Source organism: Glandiceps talaboti, chromosome 3, assembly GCF_964340395.1.
Source record: "Glandiceps talaboti chromosome 3, keGlaTala1.1, whole genome shotgun sequence".
In the NCBI taxonomy this organism is placed as follows: domain Eukaryota; kingdom Metazoa; phylum Hemichordata; class Enteropneusta; family Spengelidae; genus Glandiceps; species Glandiceps talaboti.
Genome location: NC_135551.1, coordinates 10,511,788 through 10,532,066, shown reverse-complemented (window position 1 = coordinate 10,532,066; position 20,279 = coordinate 10,511,788). Strand labels below are relative to the sequence as shown.

General features: G+C 36.4%; 2 protein-coding genes across 2 annotated transcripts; both read right to left on the bottom strand.

Moving 5' to 3' along the window:
- Nucleotides 1-220: 220 nt before the first annotated feature.
- LOC144453902 (cathepsin L2-like) lies at nucleotides 221-7,777 on the bottom strand. The gene is made up of 10 exons (XM_078145255.1): nucleotides 7,640-7,777; nucleotides 6,581-6,690; nucleotides 5,733-5,872; nucleotides 4,615-4,767; nucleotides 4,321-4,353; nucleotides 3,583-3,771; nucleotides 2,848-3,013; nucleotides 2,003-2,111; nucleotides 1,504-1,618; nucleotides 221-559 (listed from the first exon to the last, which is right to left on the bottom strand). The coding sequence occupies exons 2-9, from the start codon at nucleotides 6,666-6,668 to the stop codon at nucleotides 1,519-1,521; spliced, it is 978 nt and encodes a 325-aa protein (XP_078001381.1). The 5' UTR covers nucleotides 6,669-6,690; nucleotides 7,640-7,777; the 3' UTR covers nucleotides 221-559; nucleotides 1,504-1,518.
- Nucleotides 7,778-11,250: 3,473 nt separating this feature from the next.
- Nucleotides 11,251-16,958, bottom strand: LOC144453966 (procathepsin L-like). The gene is made up of 8 exons (XM_078145339.1): nucleotides 16,871-16,958; nucleotides 15,047-15,186; nucleotides 14,495-14,647; nucleotides 14,016-14,048; nucleotides 13,080-13,268; nucleotides 12,569-12,734; nucleotides 11,894-12,002; nucleotides 11,251-11,350 (listed from the first exon to the last, which is right to left on the bottom strand). Exons 1-8 carry the CDS (start codon nucleotides 16,956-16,958, stop codon nucleotides 11,251-11,253), a joined length of 978 nt encoding a protein of 325 aa, XP_078001465.1.
- Between the last annotated feature and the right edge of the window lie 3,321 nt (nucleotides 16,959-20,279).

Sequence of the window (20,279 nt, the reverse complement as noted above, 5' to 3'; positions counted from 1 at the left end):
GCTGACACACTTTCCAACTATATATACCAAACAAAGGAGGTTGCGATCGGTTTATATTTCATTTGGGTTTGCATTATCTATTCCAATCTCCAAGGATGAATTCAAACTGCCCGAACAGTTTAATTGATTTGGAAGCTACTTGTTTTTTGAATATTATAAAATTGAATCTCTAGCCATGAAACATGGTCCTTCACATTTGTACGTTATTGACTTTGGATGAGCAAGAATAGGACGGGATCGAAAACAAAAACATAATATGGAAGAGTACAGACACACACATTATACTGAACAGAAAAAAAAGAAAACAAATTGGAAAATCCAGTATGAGAAATATTATATTTCTTAAATTAATTATACAACCACATTATCAATAATTAGATGAACTAGAGATGTGTACTCTTATAATAACCATTATCATGTTATAGAAATGTTAGTCCATCGTCAAATTATGAAATCTGAATATGTAAATATTATCTTTGCGAGTCAAGATAGCCGTGTATACTTCCACCTCTTCAACATGTCTTCTAAGATGGCACTTGACATGACCATAAATAGCTTACTGTAAATAAAGTATACACAGAATTATTAATTAATCAAGCGATCATCAAATCTATCAATCGTTTTCGTAATCGAACGATTACAGGCATTTTTTGTCATACCCTGTACGAAGGATGGCGCATTACAATAAGAAAACCGCGCTACAGTTCTTTGAAGGTGTTAGCTGGGGTTTGTTTGTTTGTTTGTTTGTTTGTTTGTTTGTTTTTTTTGTTTTTTTTTGTTTTTTCTTTTGTGTTTTTCAGGAATCCCAATGGTAGTTTCAATGAATAGACAGAGCACAATACGAGAGAAATGATGGCCGCCAATTATTTGTGTATGCAATCAACTTATGGCAGATCATGTGATTTCTAAATGAGAAGTAGGTTGGTGGAAGGTCATTGGATGAAATGGCGACCTTCACTTTGACCAACTATCATTCATTCATATTCGTTACATTCAATACAAAATGCCATCTCATCATGATCATATGATCTCGTAATATAGAAAAGAGTTATTTAATTTTCTACATCTTGAGGTTAATCCAATTGCTCTCTATCTCTCTCTCTATCTCTCTCTCTCTCTCTCTCTCTCTCTCTCTCTCTCTCTCTCTCTCTCTCTCTAGTCTCTCTCTCTCCCTGCATGCCTGCCTGTCTGTCTGTCTGTCTGTCTGTCTGTCTGTCTGTCTGTCTCTATGTATCTCCCTCCCTCCCTCCCTCCCTCCCTGCATACATACATACATACATACATACATACATACATACATACATACATACATACATACATACATACATACCCAAATATCACAAAAAAAACTGTTGTTGGCACACTCAGAACCCCAAACATTCCAGACTAAGAGTGGTTGCCAATAGGGTTGCACGGCACGTCGTGTCTTACAGAACCCACCCCACCCCATCCCCAGTTCCGTCAAAATAAGCGAGAGGGCAAGATTCAAAAGATTGTTCTTACCACTGATGGCGCTATTTATACCAAGGGATAGCTGGCATTTGTTGCAATACCACACTGGTTGTCCTTGTTACGTGACATCCAGATGTATCCTTGGTTACCCCAGGTTACATCCCAACTGTAATCAAAGTAAAATGTCATATGAATCACTTGCCAAACACTGTATGTGATACTAAATGTATAACTTTTCCGTGATTCACGAAACTGACTTGCAGATGAGTAGACCGATGCCGCATGTACTGTGTCCAGATTTTGAGTTTCGTCGATCCTAAGCCTTTGAACAATAATTGCATGACATAATTGATACACTGGATAACTGATGGTCTGGCGACTAAATGATATCATAGGATATCTGCTCCTGTTAGAGTTTTATACCTCGCCAAAATCACATGAAATATCTATGTAAATATTGGCGTATAAAGTAAACCGTTAGTTCACCCTAGACCTTGAACCATTGTAATAATGACATTGGCATTCCGAGTCATCACGTGACTGTTCATACCTGTTTTTAACAATCCAGTAGTCCTGTCCTTGGTCTGTACTACCATATCCAACTGCCAACACGCCGTGATCTAGGATGGTCTGACTACAAGCTGGTTCATCGTACACACCTGGTAGTGAAAGATCAAGCTCAATTATTGCTATCTATATACACTTGGGATATGTGAACAGTAACAAACTCACTACAGCATTTTCGTCAAAAGTGCAGAAAACCAAGTTCAATAGTAGTCGATAGTTTGCTATTTAAGCGTGCGGACAGCGAAAATAAAAGTCAACAATTTGTTTACGCTGTGCAGATAGAGACAAATAAACTGTTTTTATATAGGTACATGTATGTGTATATCAAAAAGAGCTATTCAGTAGAATGTATTCAGAGGGTGTGTAAAGCTAGTAGAACTGATTCATTCATCAAAAAATACAAAATGGTCCCCAAATCGTGAAATGATTCTAGAGGCGAGTATGATATTTCCTTGGAATATGACAAATTATTAAACATACATATTTGTAATAAGCTATGATGCAGTCAACTTTAAGTAAAAGTTTGCAATTTTCCATTTTTTAAAAATAAAACCCGTTCACTATATTCTTCTCTGTTTCTGAACGAAGCGGACATCCTTTATTTGTAAAATATAGTTCATCATAACGTTATACTTGAGTGCAGGGGCTTTGACCTTCAACTTGACCTTGTACCCGTAAACGTAAACATGTGTTTGATAAAATGAGAATTTCGGAGATTCAGATAACAATCAGGTTTATCATTCGCGATCTGTTCGCTTGTAGTTCACTGCTAACTCTTTAACTTCAATGAATATTTTTGAACGAATTTTCCCGAGTATATAAATGTACCTGATGTGTAAAATTGAAACGAAGAATGTCCAGCGTCGATAGCAACGGAGATTGGTCCAACAGTTGCTACGGCTTGTTGCAAAGCGTTCTCATCCATTGATGCTACATCAGTGTGACCGGTATCCTCGGCAACCACTTTACTAGCAGAGTACACACAGGGGTCGTCCTGGAAACGAGAAAAGAATGAGCTGGGCAAATACTATTTGCCGGCAATCGACTGGGTCGAATTGGGTATACTAACGACGAATGCTTTACCATTACAAGAGTATGACTTATGCACGTACAAGTACTAGTTCAAAGTTTTGGCTTTTTTTAGCATTGAGCCTTCAATCTGTCTTGGCCGACGATCCTCATCAGAATGACAAATTCCATAGTTACAGCTGTTCGGAAGCTCAACGTTAAAAAGTGTGAACTGTTAAATTTGTTTGTTAAAAGCTGTGTAAGTCATTTGATCTACCAAGTTGAAGAAAATTTTGATAATTAAAAGAGTAATTAATCGAGTAAACGTATGTTGTAGCTGTGATCATTATGTCGACGTCATTAATTACGTTTACCTAAATCACAAACTATTGTCATTTGCTTGTGACAAGTGACCCCCCCCCCCCACTATTCATTTCAGCGAACCCAACCTAAATCTTCTACCATTTATTTCCCTTTTTAAGATGTCTGTCATTTTAGATACCATGTGAACGACCAAGGGTTGATTTTAAAACGAAAATTGTAATTTCAACTTACCACACCAACGTATGGGTAGTCTGTCTCGGACTCCTCCCCATAATCTTTGATGTATTCAAATGCTTGATCCATCCATCCTCCACCGCATCCAAAGTTGCCATAGTTACCAGAACAGTCAACAAGTTGTTGTTCACTGAGAGAAATCAGTTTGCCAGTCTTCTTGAATGTTTGACCTTCTAAAGAGCCGGTCTGGATCGTGGAATTTAAAAGAAAAAGTGTTTCATATAAAGCCGAGAACAGTGTGTTTGCATATCCCGGTATCATTTCTGCGCTCATCAGATGATGCGCCGTATATAGAAATCACAAACTTTTATGTATTAAAATGTTGGTACTTTATTTAAATTTGCAAATCAAAATAAATGTAGTAGCCATAACTATGTAACATTGCTGATTTTAACCATTATGCCAGACATTAGTCTGTAAGGTGCGCCGTGACGGGCGCCCTCACACATCGGTCAACTACTCTCACAAAGTAGGTCGGTGAGGGCGAAGCGACACGACGTATCTGTACCAGACATATGAACACATTTTAACTTTCAGTGTTGAAGAAATTTTTGTTCCAGTGAGATAACTTCTAAATTTGATTATTATCAAACAAATTGTGTAACAAGTGTCTACCATTGTGAGATTGACATTGTGTTTTGATAGTGATCAACGGGTTAACGTTCTAATTCATTTGACTTCCATACTAACAGTTTAGTTGAGAGTTGAGGATGAATGATAACCCATAATACTTACCGAACTGAAAGCCCAGCAGGATCCACAGGAACCCTGTAAAATGAAGAAAACATGGAAAAAAAATAAGATCAGCGTCATTCAGTTTTTCATTCTGTATATTTACTGAAGCCTGATTTTCATCGATATTTGAATCAGCGATATCATTTATTACTTGTCATAAATAGTATGGGTGTTCAATGACATGTGTCGCTGTGTTTGTGATATTTTTGGAACGTAGCCAAATTTTAGAAACGTAATTATTTTACGAAAGTCTTCAGTAATCTGTCTTTGATGGCCAGATAATATATAAATCACCTGATTCTTGACAGGTGTGACGTAACCCTTGTCCCTCCAATCGACATGGTCTGGTAAGACAACGTTACTTGGTCGAAGGAATGTAGATCCCCTGGATTTACTGCGACTTTCTCCTTTGTAGCCACACATCATTTGCTTGTATTCCACAGTGTCCTAAATCATGAAAATGGGGTACAAAGACTTAGAAATCAAAATATTAAACCTAACGGGAAGTACATCCACCACACCAAATTTGACCAGATGCAGTCTGCATGTCACTACCATGTAAATACGTATAGGTGGATTATAGTATAGCATGAGGGTTGATAGTCCCACAATGGGAGATTGGCACGCCCCTGGCATCGTCGGGAGAGAGGTCAACATCTCCACAACATTATCCCTAGTATATCTTACTCAAATGCTCGCGTTTTTTCACCTGTGAAACCCAACCCTCTCCTCATCACACCACAACTGACTATCAATTCATTACATGGTTGTCAGTAGCACTTGGATATAGGCTGATAACATGGTAACTAACCCTAGACCTAATCCTAAACCTATTAAACCCGCATGGCAGCAATATAATGTGGATGTGGAACCGGTGACAGCGATGGGATGACAAAAACCCTAAATAAATCAATGTTCATACAATGAGTCAAAGTAAAATGTGACCCTTACCCCATTTTCTAAAATATGGCCCTCCCCCGAGAGCCGATTTGTAAAAAGTGAACCCCCCCCCTTGTAAATACTGAAGGCTCCCTAATCATTGTGAAAAAGACAATAGATAAAAGGGGCTGCGCAGTCCTATACCCTTCCAGCAAACCAGAGTATATTTTTCCTATGACGTATCGAAAGGTGGCGTCTCTTACACAGTGCCGTAAAAAGGCGCGATATTTTACGACGATGTTTCATCCGAAGTCATTTTTTTTTAAATACACACACCATGGCTAATAGCTTGCATGAAACAGTTTCGTTTGAAAATTCCTCGACTGCGTTTCAAAGATTTATGTTCAAAGACTTATTAGTTTAGAAATCCCAAATCAACGTGTGATATTCTTTGTATTCTGGATGTGGTGGGTCACGTGACTTCACAATCACTATAGCCACAGCTTAAAAGTTCAAATGCTGGCGATACTTACCAGGTCACCAAATTGGTTCATCGCCACCCTGTAAGTCTTTTTGCCATTGGCGAAATCCTCGTTGTGACGTTGAATAAATTTCATATTGCTGTGCCATTTCATTCTACGAATCACTTCCTCGTCACGTGAATATATCTTACCTGTCAAGGTGAGAAATAAATTATATGAGAAATACTCCTGTGGTTATGCTAAGACATCGCGAGCATGAGAACTTCGAGTACGGTCAAAAGAAGAGGTATATTTTGGACATTACATAACTTCCCCAATAAACACTAACGTTATGAGGGAGGAATGTGTGTTATTGGTTATTAGAATTTTGTGATTGATTATCAAAGACATGAATGACTGTGTGGGTGGTTGTGGATGCATTTTTAATTGCATCCCATGCTTACATGCATCTCAGGACTTCTAGAGTAACGAATTTGATTATATACTTTGAGTGGAGGTGGAAATCGTAACGATACCATATACAGGAACTAGATTAGTGTCTGCTCAACTGTCACAAGGTGACCTACATTGTCTACTTTAATGGTCAGCTGAATATCTCGTGATTTGTCACCTGACGTCACTTTCAACGAAAACAACTTTCGATAATGTCAAATCACCAGTAAAACGTTACTTCCATGTATTCAAAATTTGAGCTTATCATGATCTATCGTAGATTCGGATTTTCATATTCAGTTATTTGTAACTGTTTATTAATATAGTATGCTTCAAACTAGTTGTATCAAACTTTTCATTAGCATAATTATGAACAAATTGGCCGAGTGAACGGTAATAACACAGTTCTGTAAAAAGTCCTAAGGCTTATCATAGTCAGTGTTTTTTCTAGGTTGTAGTTATCTTACCATGTGCGGCTTTCCATTGCTCCCATTCGACATCGACTGGCGTTGCTGCTACTATGGCAACCAACGCAAAACAGAGTACGAGTTTCATCGTATCGCCTAGGCTACGGAACCTGAAAATGAGAAGTGAAAATGAAGTGATGACAAGAGAAGAGAATTGAAAAAAAAAATTGTCGTTTTTTATCTGAAAGCAGTAGATAGTATCCGTTTCCTACGGTGTATACGCAATGACTCGTAACAGCAGTTACTATGTCAACGAAGCCATCCGCAATAAATGTCACTTTTTCACAGTATCTCACCATCCTTGACCGCGTTGTGCGGCAGTCAAGGTGAATACAACTTAGGTTTTTATACGGTTTGGATGTGCGTTGTCTTCATAGCCATAGTATAAACTTTGAAATTAAAAAAAAAAAAAAAAAAAAAAAAAAGTGTACCAACGGTATTCGGTACGAGTCGGTTACGCCCCTTTACCTAATGACCCCCTGCAAAGAGAGATAAAGAAAGTGTACATGCCTATAGTTCACACAGGGAATGTATTAGTCGTGCAGAGTATCAAACAATAACAAAATCGGGAATAGTTTGCAAACATATTAAGCAGAAATTTCAGTTGTTCAGAATTATGTATACAGAATGTAGGGCACTGTGTCATACTAAGAGTAAAGTAAGTTGTAACCACGTGCACTCATACAGGTAGTAAGCTATATCACTGAAATGATAGGAGTACAGAGCGTTACTAGTACTACGTACGTACATTTTCCGTGTCTAACACCTCGGTCAAGGACGCTTGAACCCACGTATACATGGAGAAAAGTTCCCTAACACTGCTAGCCAATTCATTCGCTATCAAACCTACCCAATAAGTTCTGCCTCATCAGACAACGTTGTAAATTATGGATCGAATGGTGAAAAGTTTAGGGAAATATCCTCCGTACAATCGGGGTGATGACACAATGCTAGACCCCCTGATCAAGATAATGTTACTTTGAGGAAATATTAACTTGTATGATGATAAAAACAGATTTGGCGTGCACAATATTATGTACAATTATATTTCAAACTCACCTTGTTGAGGAGACACGGCTGTTAGGGGTGGGTGAAATCTGGTATAGGTGAACGGTAGGACGATGTCAGTGAATGTGGGTGATATCTGGTGAAAGCGCGAGTCCTTTATGTAGCCCGTGCAGGTAACTACAAGTCATGTGGACTGTGTCACGAGGTTGACCTCTCATTGGGTCACGTTGTTTGTGCAGTCGATGAATTGCACTTTTACTTGCATCAAAGTTCAAAATACTTCAAATACCGTCACCATGTACAGTACAGCCTCTTTCAAGTTACTGTTTACAACCAAGCATGCAGACACAACTAAAATTGACTGCATATTTACACCCTGTAAGATGCTGCAGCTACAGACGCAGACATGCGGACACCAATCATTATATGTTTTGATATCTGCATTTGATGTCTACATGGTGGCACGGCACGTCAGTTCATTTATTTATACAAAATGTCGCAAGCAAGTGTATTCATTCAATCTCAGTTTCTTATTGGTTTCAACGTGGTTGTATCAATCAGAGCCGGTGAATGGTATCTTGAAATGGGCTGTAGCTGGACTGCAGGGTGACAACACGACTTGCATGTCCTCCTGTAAACATAAAGGACTGTATATAACTACTGAAACGAAAGGTGTCTGACTTCCGTTTACTTTCCCTAGCCTTCACCTGCTATATTGACATGTCATATTATAGGAACAGAGTGACATATTCAGTCGAATAAACGCATTCCCCCCCCCGGTAGTTTTGCCTTTAAAATCTTGTGGAGAGGGGGGGGGGGGTTCGTTCATTGACCACGAATGCGTTGCCACTAAAGTTTGTACCAGTTTCACTTGCCCTGGCAGTTGATCCTATTTTCATTTTCTGTAAAAAAAATAATAAAAAAAATTGTGGCAATGGCCACCGTTGTTCGATGCTGACATTATTTATATACTGCATTCAAGCTCTGCCCTGAATATGAAGGGAATGTACCTCGAAAATCTTCATATCATTAGGTCAAACCCTCGATCATATCCCACAATGCAGTTCTTCAAGGTGTTCTCAGAAGATTTCGTTGATCGCAGATTTCAAACAAACAAACAAACAAACAAACAAACAAACAAACAAACAAACAAACAAACAAAAAATATCAATTTTAATCACGGAAGGTGGTGATGATTCCAACGCTAACAAGCAAAATACAGTGTCCACAAAATAATACCTAACAACTGAAATTCTTGCTTCCAACAGAGTACTAATCTCAAACGCTTCTGGAAGTTTTCTTGTACGAGGCTGATATTATATGAATGGAAAGGAACAGACTTACGAATGGAAGGACTCTTACTATCTAAATTAACCGTACGTTATTAATAGGGTATAGACCATTGTGACGTCATTATACTAGCCAAGACCGTCTTAACACACAGTGTACCCAGTATTCATACATAACGGTACCGGTACCATGCAAGTCAACATTGACAAAAACTGTAAGCTTGGCCACAGATTCACAAACACAATGCGGGGAGGGGATGGGATAGTAGTAATAAACCCATAATCTACGTAACGTATATAGTGTATATCATGATGATCTGATGGTATTACATGTACATTAACTGTGTATGCTGTTATGGATTGTATTAGTCATGTACACGCATTGTCCTTAAATACCAGAAAACATTTTTTTTACCATAGCTAAATCAGCAAAAGTTGCTAGTAGTTAGCAGTATATTCTTACAATATTTAAATCACGTGATTCACACGAATTATGGCTCGCCATCATCTTTATACGGAAATCGATACCAGACGTACAGGCGGTTAGGAAACATGCAATTTAAAAAACTCAAACCAAAGACATACTGAATATGTTGTTTTAGTTTTTTCCTATATATACACATTTGGATCTACCCCAACCAATACCCCAACCGCCACCCCCACCCCACCCCACCCCAACCCCACACCCAAACCCCATCCTCTTTATATATCCTCTCACCATTGTCGTTATCAAATTGACCCCCCATATCATTTACTCTATTTATTTATTGACAGATGACGGAACTAATAAGATAATAATATTTTTTTATATTGATTTAATTTATCAGATGAATTTCAGTTAAGCCTTGTATGTGACCCTCTATATCAATATATCCTTGACCGTAATCACTCAAGTTCAATACCGTGTCATTACAAGACATATATGTGAACTTTGAACCCCTAACAGCCATTTATACATAGAATGATCATGACGAGGGCATTCATTTGAGATTTATATTTTTATGAAAATCCTAACTATTATTGTCAAAACCAGCAATTTGACATTAATTCCTAAGATGTCTTTGAGTTTAAGTGTAAGTGTTCAGATCATTTCTTTGTGTTCTTAAGTATAGAAATAACTGACAACAGGCTAAAGATGTGGGGTGCAATGATTTTATGAAAAATGATTTCGTCTATAATATGATATGAAAGTAAACCAAATGTAACAATGCAATGATGTGAAAGATAATTTACCTCTTCATATAATATTTAGTATTGCGTTTGATTTTTGATCTTAGACGTGATGTTAGTATCAGTTATAATTTTGTAATCAGAAATATCCTGAATTTTACTTCATTGCAACGTAAGTTGTTATTTATATTTTGTAAACGTTTAATGGACAGCAAGAATACTGTTATTTACAGTTGTGTACATTCCGATTCCTATTTCCATTCTTACTTTTGATAAACATTTTAGGCCGGTTCTTTACTAGTGCACTTTGTACTTTTATGACTTTATATTTTTTTTTATTCACCTCAGTATTATATTGTAATGTTTTCTCTTTCTTTTTATTTGTATGGGCCGATGGCCTTCTGATGATATTGAAATTAATGCAGTTGTATGTTCACCGTTCTGTCGCCCGAGATTTAGTTAGAAAGCTATTGGGGGTGGGGGGGGGGGTCTGAGGCCAAAGTAAAAGAATTGAGTGTTTTATCCTACGTTGAACTATTGATCTCACCCCTAAGGGTGACAATGTAAAAAAAACGCAATCAAAACACGCATATTAAGTTGTCGGATTCATTTCCGACAAATTAAAAAAAATTATTTTATTTCTCCAATCAAAAAGTATATACAGTACCTGAATCAAAATGTTGTCATAACTAATTATTCAAAATCGTATTAAGTTTTGGAGATTTCATTTATTATACCAGTATATCGATGTATAGTTAATTTCATGCATATGTGTAAATATCACGTGACGTCTTCCTAGATGACAACAATCATCACCATGACAACAAGTATCACCAATGTATCCACACGTAGGATATCTAGAAAGATACAGGAGAAATAGAATATATAAGACAAAACAGGAAGTAGTCAAAAGGTGGGTCAAAGTTTAAAGGTCAATGCTCTGATTATCATGATTAATATTAAATTGGTGTACTCTTGGTATTTCTGGTGTAAATAATCTACTGGCGGTGTTTCTTATAGGCTGCCCTCTCTCTTTTCTTTTCAGTTGTTGAATTCCCCTGTAATAGCTGATTGAAATGTTTTATTTAAGCCTGAAGATATATAACACATGTGTTGAGAAAGTAAAATTGCCCCAACTTGAACATGAAATATAGAATGGATGACTCCTTACCCCTTTCCATTGAACTTGTTAGAGGGCGCTATTTAGACCAAGGGATAGCTGGCATTTGTTGCAATACCGCACTGGTTGTTCATGTTACGTGACATTTCAATGTATCCTTGGTTACCCCAGGTTAGACCCCAACTGAAAAAAAAATATATACAGGTAAACAAATTGAATCAATAAATTGATGAGCAACACAAAATATCAGTCAATAACCCAGCTATAGTATTACCCACTTGTAAATGAAACTGGCAGTGACTTTTCATATCCTGTATACTGCCCTCAAACGTTACATTCATCTGAAATGCTTTGTTTTTCTACACATCGTGGATTTAGATACCGACAATCCTGAATCCAGTTAGGTAGTTTACGTGAACTGAATCTTGTGACAACAGCTGCGTTTACCATACAAACAATGATGATACTGTCGTCAAGGTTACGTGACTGTCCATACTTGTTTTTTTAAATCATGAAATATCTGTGCATGTTGGCACAATAACACTGTAAACATCACAGATATTGAACTTCTTAAAATAATGATATTGACATTCATCACGTGACTGTTCATACCTGTTTTTAAATCATGAAATATCTGTACATGTTGGCACAACAACACTGTAAACATCACAGATATTGAACTGCTAGTAAGAATGAAATTGGTATTCATCACGTGACTGTTCATACCTGTTTTTAACAATCCAGTAGTCCTGTCCTTGGTCTGTACTACCATATCCAACTGCCAACACGCCGTGATCTAGGATGGTCTGACTACAAGCTGGTTCATTGTACACACCTGTAATAGGTATAATATAATATGATATGTTATTTTGCGAAATAAATAGTCAATAAAACCAACAATGTATATAAACTATACACTCTGCTCTCTGTTTCACTGAAAGCCCACCTCCATCACCATAAGTAAACTCTTGTTTCTGACCAGCCAAGTTCCTATATCCCGGAGTTGTTGCCTCCCATGTTGGGTCGAATTGATGGTAAGAAGTATACCTTTAAATCGTATTTTTCTCTCTCTCTATCTAACCCAGTAACCATTATTATCAAGATCATAGATATACTAGAACCTCGTAAAGGGTGACGTGAAAACTGAATGTTCGAAATTTGTGACCTTAACATTTATGTGACAGTGACTTCTGTTGACCTTGAATTTGACTCGTTTTTCGGAAGGTCGTCTAGAATTTGCAATTAAAGGGTTTATACATTAATATTTGTATGATGTTATCAGATGTGATGATGAGAGACATCGCGACAGACCTAAATTTGTTCCTTACATTTACCGGTACGTTTCATATCGGGGAGTCAATTAGTTTTCAAAAAGAGAATCAACTTCACCGTGATACTTACCCGACTCATAAAATTGGAATGAAGAATGGCTAGCATCGATAGCAACGGAAATTGGTCCGACGGTTGCTACGGCTTGTTGTAAAGCGTTCTCGTCCATTGATGCAACGTCGGTGAATCCCGTATCCTCGGCAACCACTTTGCTGGCAGAATACACACAGGGGTCGTCCTAGGGAAACGAAACAGGTGGTATATAAAAACTGAAACACATCAATGTCGATTAGTTCAAGTATTGAAAGGTCTCACGTCCTATGAACCTCAAATTTATCGTAGCCGTGAATTCCTGACTGTCTAATTATACTGTTTGCCACATATTGGAAACTAGAAATAACTTATATCTGCTTGTCTTATTCAATTTTCCTTGGCAGATTGATAATATTGGTAAGTTGCATTTCCTTGCTTTGGAGGGATGGGGGGGGGGTATTTTTTTTTGGGGGGGTGCTTTAACAAATTTTAAGTTTAGACGAGTGACGTCACTTCCGTATAAGCTAATGATGCTATAATTATAACTTACTGTAGCAGTGTAAGGGTAATCCATCTCGGACTCCTCTCCATAATCTTTGATGTATGCAAATGCTTGATCCATCAGTCCTCCACCACATCCCATGTTGCCATAGCTACCGGAACAGTCAACAAGTTGTTGTTCACTGAGAGAAATCAGTTTTCCGGTCTTCTTGAAAGTTTGACCTTCTAGAGAGCCAGTCTTCAAGTTGATACCGATCGGGGGATAGAAATATGAATCATTTTTATTCAAATTATGGTTGTTGGGAAAACAATTCGTATTCGAGAAAATTAATAACAAACTGGAATACCAACGAACGCAGATGCAAATTGCCAAACCAATTAGTACGTTGCTGATTGTTCAATCACTCCAAGATATGTATATAAGAGACACAACTCACTTAAAGATTGAATAACATTCTCAAAAAATAGATAAGTAAAATGAAAATTTGCCGGATGATATCGAGTGTTGAAAATGATAGTTACGTATGAGTATCTTCTCAATTTTACGCTAATACCGACCATATATGTTGATTCGACAAATGTACAAGATAAAATAATGTACACACGAAACACAATTTCAGTGAAGTCCTAGATTTAGAAAACATTTGTACCGACAATGAAATATTTTGCCTTTGAGTTTGGAGAATAAGTGTTGATCGGTACAGGTTCCAGAACAACAGCATGAATGTTGAATTCGAAAAATTAGATATTGAAATGGTTTTTCTAACAGTTAATCCCAGCCGTGGAACTAAATCTGCACTGATCAGAGCAACATCTACGACTCCCTCATCATGAACTATTGTTAATTGATTGAATTGATTGTCAATGGCTGTCTTCAGATTTATTACAGGAGATTTCGTGTTAGTTTGCAAATATCATTAAACGATGTATCAAGATCAGTGCGACTGATCACAAGGTTTCAGGTTAATAGTGATGATTAACTTACCGTACTGAAGGCCCAGCATGAACCACAGGCTTCCTGCAATGACAAGAACAAATTAAACACAATGATACAAGAAGAAACGTTTAACGGTTTTTGTGTAATAAAGCAAAATACAGTGAATTTCATAATACCGTGCCTCTTTTCAGTTTAAAAAACTACGCAGAAACCAACAAAAAACTTCATATACCACACTTCAATAGCAAGTTCTCATTTGTGTGCTACATTTTAATAGTCTAAATGAAATAAGCCATTTCAATGTATTGCAAGTCCATGCAGACATTCGGGCGCCAATATTTTTCTTAGTATCAAACACTCGATGAAGAGGCACAGAAAATGTACTCTGTGGTGTTCATTTGATGTCTGTATGGTGGCATGTGTAGTTCATTTCACTTTAGACAAAATGTAGCAAGAAACTGTAATCATTCAGTCTTGCTATATTCAAGTGTAGCATGTCCAGTGTGATTGACTAAGAGATAGATCACCTGATTCTTGATAGGTGTGACGTAGCCCTTGTCCCTCCAATCGACATGGTCTGGTAAGACAACGTTGCTTGGACGAAGGAATGTAGATCCCCTGGATTTACTGGGACTTTTACCTCTGTAGCCATTCATCTGTTGTCTGAATTCGTTGTTATCCTATATTATGGGATGTATAGAATAATGACTTAAAGATGTCAGATAAAGAAGACATGCCTTTCAAATTTCCAAATGTCTTTGATAACACCAAACGATACAAAGGCAGGATACGCGTGATTAAACAAAAAAAAAGTATTTTCCGATACCACTTGGTCACGTGACAGGAAGTCGAAACAAATTTAAACCTTTAGTATTCATACTGCCACAAAGGAGTTTTCAGAAAATGTACTATTATGGGATGTGTGGTGATTTATACGATTATACATTTATTCACAAGATATAGCTTGTGTATGGTATATTATGTGACCTTACTTGATGTACACTGGCGTATAATGAATCAGAAGGCAATAAAAAACCATGACCCAAATATCTAATATTATGAGAAATCTTTCTACTTACGAGATCTCCAAATTTGTTCATTTGTAGCCTATAACTCGATTTACCATTATCGAAATCTTCGTTATGGCTACGAATTAATTTCATGTTGTTTTGCCATTTCATTTTACGTGTCAGTTCCTCTTCCATTGAGTAAAACTTGCCTGTGTAGGAAATATAAGCATTGTTTAATTAACTTTATACTCACAATCACTTGTGGGCTAATATTCTATTCAAGGATGATCATATAAATGCAAAATAATGGCGTTTTTAAGTATTGAGTACTAACCACAGGGGACCCAGGAACCGTGTGACAAACAAAACAAAACAAAACAAAACAAAACAAAACAAACAAACAAACAAACAAACAAACAAACAAATACATACATAAATACATAAATAAATAAATAAATAAATACATAAATACATAAATACATACATAAATACATAAATAAATAAATAAATTAATTAATTAATTAATTAATTAACTATCAAATACATGACAAATGAACAAGCAAACGAACGACAAGTATAGGGACAAATAAAATAATTAAATAAACCAGCAAATAAACAGATACTCGTGGGGGTATACTAGATATGTTTATTGTACCCATCACTATATTTTTGTTTGTCACACGGTTCCTGGGTCCCATGTGTACTAACAGTCAAAAAATACCGTCAACGGTGATTGTATCATTGAAAAGTAGTTTTCTAATGCAGACACCGGTGACCGTATGTTTTTAATATTCGTAGATACCTACTAACGCCATTGTTTTGTATTATGACCCATCCTTGAATAGAATATTAGCTCACAAGTGACTGTGCTCGTACTTCAGAGACTGTTTTAAGTAGTGGAGAGTTCTTTGGTTCATATTTATTTATACACAGTCTAGTTCCTATACCATATTTGTTTTACGATTTACGCCCTTTACTAATTTGAGACCACATTGGCATCCAGTCCAATATATGTACATAACATTTTTGTATATGCTGATGTTATTCAATGAATGCAATCCTTTTTTTAATTATGACCTGGATCAGCAAGTTTGTCAAATAGAAATATGAAAAGACCGAATTCAAAGCTAGTCAGTTCTCCTAAACACCCATATATATATATGTAACTGAAGTCTTTCTTTCCGATCTGTACAGTCATGTCGTCATATAAAATCGCAGACTTTATAACTGCTGAATAAACTGATTTGGTAGATTTTCGTTTCATTTGAGTTGTTTACACATTAGGCCATAACTGTCGTCATAAATTATTCATTATGTCGTGTTTATTAAGCAGTCATTTATATGATATTGGTAGGTCATAATTAGTGACAGGAAAATCAACCATAGACCCTAAATTTCACGTGTAGGATCTATGTGTCAACAGACGTCACTCTCACGCGTATCAGCTGAGAGGCTTGTTATGTGTCACGTGATAGTCTAGCATTACAATGGATATTGATAAGCAAATCGTAAAATGTTATTGCTTTTTTTTTTTTTTTTTTTTTGCTTTTTTTTTTTTTACAAACAATCGTTTTTATTAGTCTGTGTCAATTTAGACTTTTAGGCAAATAAACTTACAAAGAATGTGATTTTGGAAATGTGTGCAAATTATATAAAATCCGCGTATTTTTTTATAATAACTGTGAGCGTATGGTTAATAATGAGTGTCTAGATATCTGATAATTTCATTTAGGTGCAGAAGAATGATTGAAACTGTAAACCGTTTAACTAATTTTTTTTAGTTATTTTGAAGAAATACAGTGCTAGCTAGCACAATGGGGATATGTTCCAAAATTTGATTCAAAACATTCCTAGGTCACAAATTTGGAGATAAAGACGTCGTAAAGCACTAACCGTGTGAAATCTTCCATTGTTCCCATTCTCGGTCAACTGGCGTCGCTGCTACTATGGCAACCAATGCAAAGCACAATACGAGTTTCATCTCGAACTCTTTCGTAAGGTCTGGATAATATTACATACAAAAAAAAAGGTTTTAGTATTTATACTTTGCGTTATAGTAAGGCGAAGACATTATATGTGATATTACCGTTCTACAGTGTACTGGTATACATGTTACATATATTACTTGTCCATACACGTTATTGCGACCACAGTCGCTTGTGGGCTGTTTCTACTTAATTAGTACTATGAATTAATTGAAGTCTTTTAATCAAAATTTAGCATATAAAATTTATTTTCGACAGACTGACATAATTTCCCTGCCTTTAGAAATAATTAGATCCATTAAGTACGTCATATGGGCCAGATTTGTAATAGTAAATTAGTAATACGTACAACTAATTACATGTACTACCAAACCAGAGTGACTATAGAGTTTCAATTACATGTACTACCAAACCAGAGTGACTATAGAGTTTCAATTACTACCAAACCAGAGTGACTATAGAGTTTCAATTACTACCAAACCAGAGTGACTATAGAGTTTCAATTACTACAAAACCAGAGTGACTATAGAGTTTCAATTACTACAAAACCAGAGTGACTATAGAGTTTCTAGTTTTGGTAGTAACAGAACTCAATAGTCTTCTTGGTTTAGTAGTACCAATCCTGCATATTGATGATCACACGACTGGTCTATAAAATAATCACAACCTACAAGCCCCTGTGAATGCGACACAGTTACCCACAATGCATAGTAACCTTCACGACAAGGGTTTACACATTACTTTTACTGAACTCTATGGTCGTTAAGATTTTAAGATTAGATGGTACCACCTGTATGTACATAGGATACGCCCCTTGCCCTGTAACCCTGTACGTTTATAAGGTGTGCACGTGGATGGAAAGTATTCGTACATTGAATAAAAATAGATATTTTTTTTGTGTTCGAGAAGGAAAATAGAAATACAGGACTTTATGATAATACATTTTGTTTCATAGCTCAAAATCGTTTAATTTGAATCGGATATTGTGTTTTACCCGGATGACTGTATAAAAACAAGATCGTGTACTTAATGTCAACTTAAATACCAAAGCTCTCGTTAGTATTAAGTACGTTCTCAGCAGTTAAATTTGCAGTGTGTTTTTTCTGCTAACTATCACCGGGGGTGCAGGTTTGCTATCTGAATGATAAAGTTTCCAATTATTTAAAGTATATTGGTGACACGATATAAACAGGAAGCTTAGACTACTAGTCTCCATGTCCTATGTCTAATAGTGAATTAATTACACAAAACGTTTTAGTCATTCATTTCAGATATAATTATTTAAAAAAAAACCCTACACATTGTAAATATTATAAACACATAATCAAACTGTTACAGATTCAAGTATTAGCAAAGAAATTCACATCATATACGATGATTTAAAAACTCACCAAGTGTAGCTACAGAGAGAGAGGGGAGGCAGCTGGATAAAGATCGAGAGGTAGTCGTCAGTGAGTGTGAGTTGCAGGGGCTGAACAGAGTCTTTAAATATTGGACAAGTGTCTACTTGGACAATTGAGTCATGTGGTCTGGATCACGAGTCTGATCCTGTGATATGCATAAACTCGACAATAACTATTACTGTATACTGTGTTTACATGCCAATTAGTAAATCAAAACGAGGTGCCTTTACGAGGGGCGTTCTAGTAATGCCATTTATCTGATAGATACACCCATAAAACGTTTGTGTGTGTATGTGTGTGTGTGTGTGTGTATGCATGTATGTATGTATTTATATGTATGTATGTATGTATGTATTTATGTATTAGTAAGTATGTATGCCTTAGTAAGGAGTACGGAGATAATCCGCCCAAATACCAGGTTATTTTTCACCACTCGGAAAAATCCCCTAAATATGAGTCTTGCTTTCCGTCTGAAATTTCCCAAAACATGGAGTCACAAAAGCGAGTATCTGTTCTATGCGCAAGAATAAGAGAAAAATATCAAAAGTCGTACATGCCATTCCTATTGCACATATAACATCATGCTGATATGCATCACAGACAAGGTCTCTGTTTTGTTGTTGTTGTTGTTGTTGTTGTTGTTGTTGTTGTTGTTGTTGTTGTTGTTGTTGTTGTTGTTGTTTTGGGTGGTTTTTTGGGTGTTTTTTTTTTTTTTTTTTTTTTGGGGGGGGGGTCACTTTATCGAGTAATGAAGTACTGTACAGCGCCCACAGCGGCCGAACAACTGTTATTCACAGGTCTTCGATGTTTACATACCCTAGTCAGGCAAATATTTCTGAGAACATGACTTCAGAAAAAAAGGGTAGGTAAGTCGGAATTTTATTTTATTTCATCTTAAATTTTTAAAAATTACTTCGACCCCAAGATAATATACTTCCATAAAATAGTTGGCGAGGTGTAAAATACATAAATGACAACAATTTAACAAGTTAAGTAGACGAACGTGTCGTGCAGACTCTGCTGTAATCAGTGATAGTCTAAACAGACCTAACTCTGGAATACGATTTTATTAAAGAGACCACAGATAAAGCAAAGACATGAAGATATACATGGAAATAGAAGTACGTTGTTACCATTTTACCTTTTTGCATGCAGAAAAATATTTAGGGTCGAGAACTCATACTTGGGTCAGTCGGGTTAATTATCGAAACACTATTTTTTGGGGGGGTTTGGTTCCAGGAGTCTCTTTTTGCCACAAAGAGAAGATCCTCGAAATTAAAAGGTAGATGACTGGAACCACTCCCTAGTTTATCCGAGTACCCCCACCCCCATCCCCTCTCACATACACACACATACACACACACATATACGAGTTCGTTAGTAGGTAACTTGGCCTCTTTAGCTACAAAGCATTTAAAATTAAGAATGAAGAGCTACAACTTGTTGATGTGACATTGATCTTACATTGTGACATTCTCCATTTATTTTATTTTTCACTTAGTTACGTAACATTTGTGTATGAATGTATTGTTTTTGCAATGTATGCTCATTGGTCAGTAGACCTATTGCAATAAATCCTATCATATACGGGTAATATATTCTTCCGCATCTAATTAATGAATGTGTAGAAATTACTTATGTGTCCAACCGCACTTTTTCCCGTCTAAGATAACGATCTAAGTTGTCCTACTCAGAAGTTTTTTTTTTCTGACTAGTATGCCAACTACATTGCTCTCTGTAATCAACTTAAAATTCTTGATATCTGCCATCTCTTGTATCTTTTATCGTCGAAAGAGTCGCAGTCGTAATAATATTGAAAGTCAATGTTCGAATAAGGGTATTAGTACCAAGATACCAATCAAAGGGATACAATCGATGAATTTTGCCGATATACTTTATTTTCAAAATAACACA

What these genes read in the sequence shown, in the direction of transcription:
- LOC144453902 (XM_078145255.1), bottom strand. Translation starts at nt 6,668, where the DNA reads ATGAAACTCGTACTCTGTTTTGCGTTGGTTGCCATAGTAGCAGCAACG. An exon ending in TCACACCTGTCAAGAATCAG is followed by an intron (nt 4,354 to 4,614) that starts GTGATTTATATA and finishes TTCATTTTACAG; the next exon opens with GGTTCCTGTGGATCCTGCTG. An exon ending in TACTGGATTGTTAAAAACAG is followed by an intron (nt 1,619 to 2,002) that starts GTATGAACAGTC and finishes CTTTGATTACAG; the next exon opens with TTGGGATGTAACCTGGGGTA.
- LOC144453966 (XM_078145339.1), bottom strand. Translation starts at nt 16,958, where the DNA reads ATGAAACTCGTATTGTGCTTTGCATTGGTTGCCATAGTAGCAGCGACG. An exon ending in TGAACAAATTTGGAGATCTC is followed by an intron (nt 14,648 to 15,046) that starts GTAAGTAGAAAG and finishes CCCATAATATAG; the next exon opens with GATAACAACGAATTCAGACA. An exon ending in ATTACCCTTACACTGCTACA is followed by an intron (nt 12,735 to 13,079) that starts GTAAGTTATAAT and finishes TCGTTTCCCTAG; the next exon opens with GACGACCCCTGTGTGTATTC.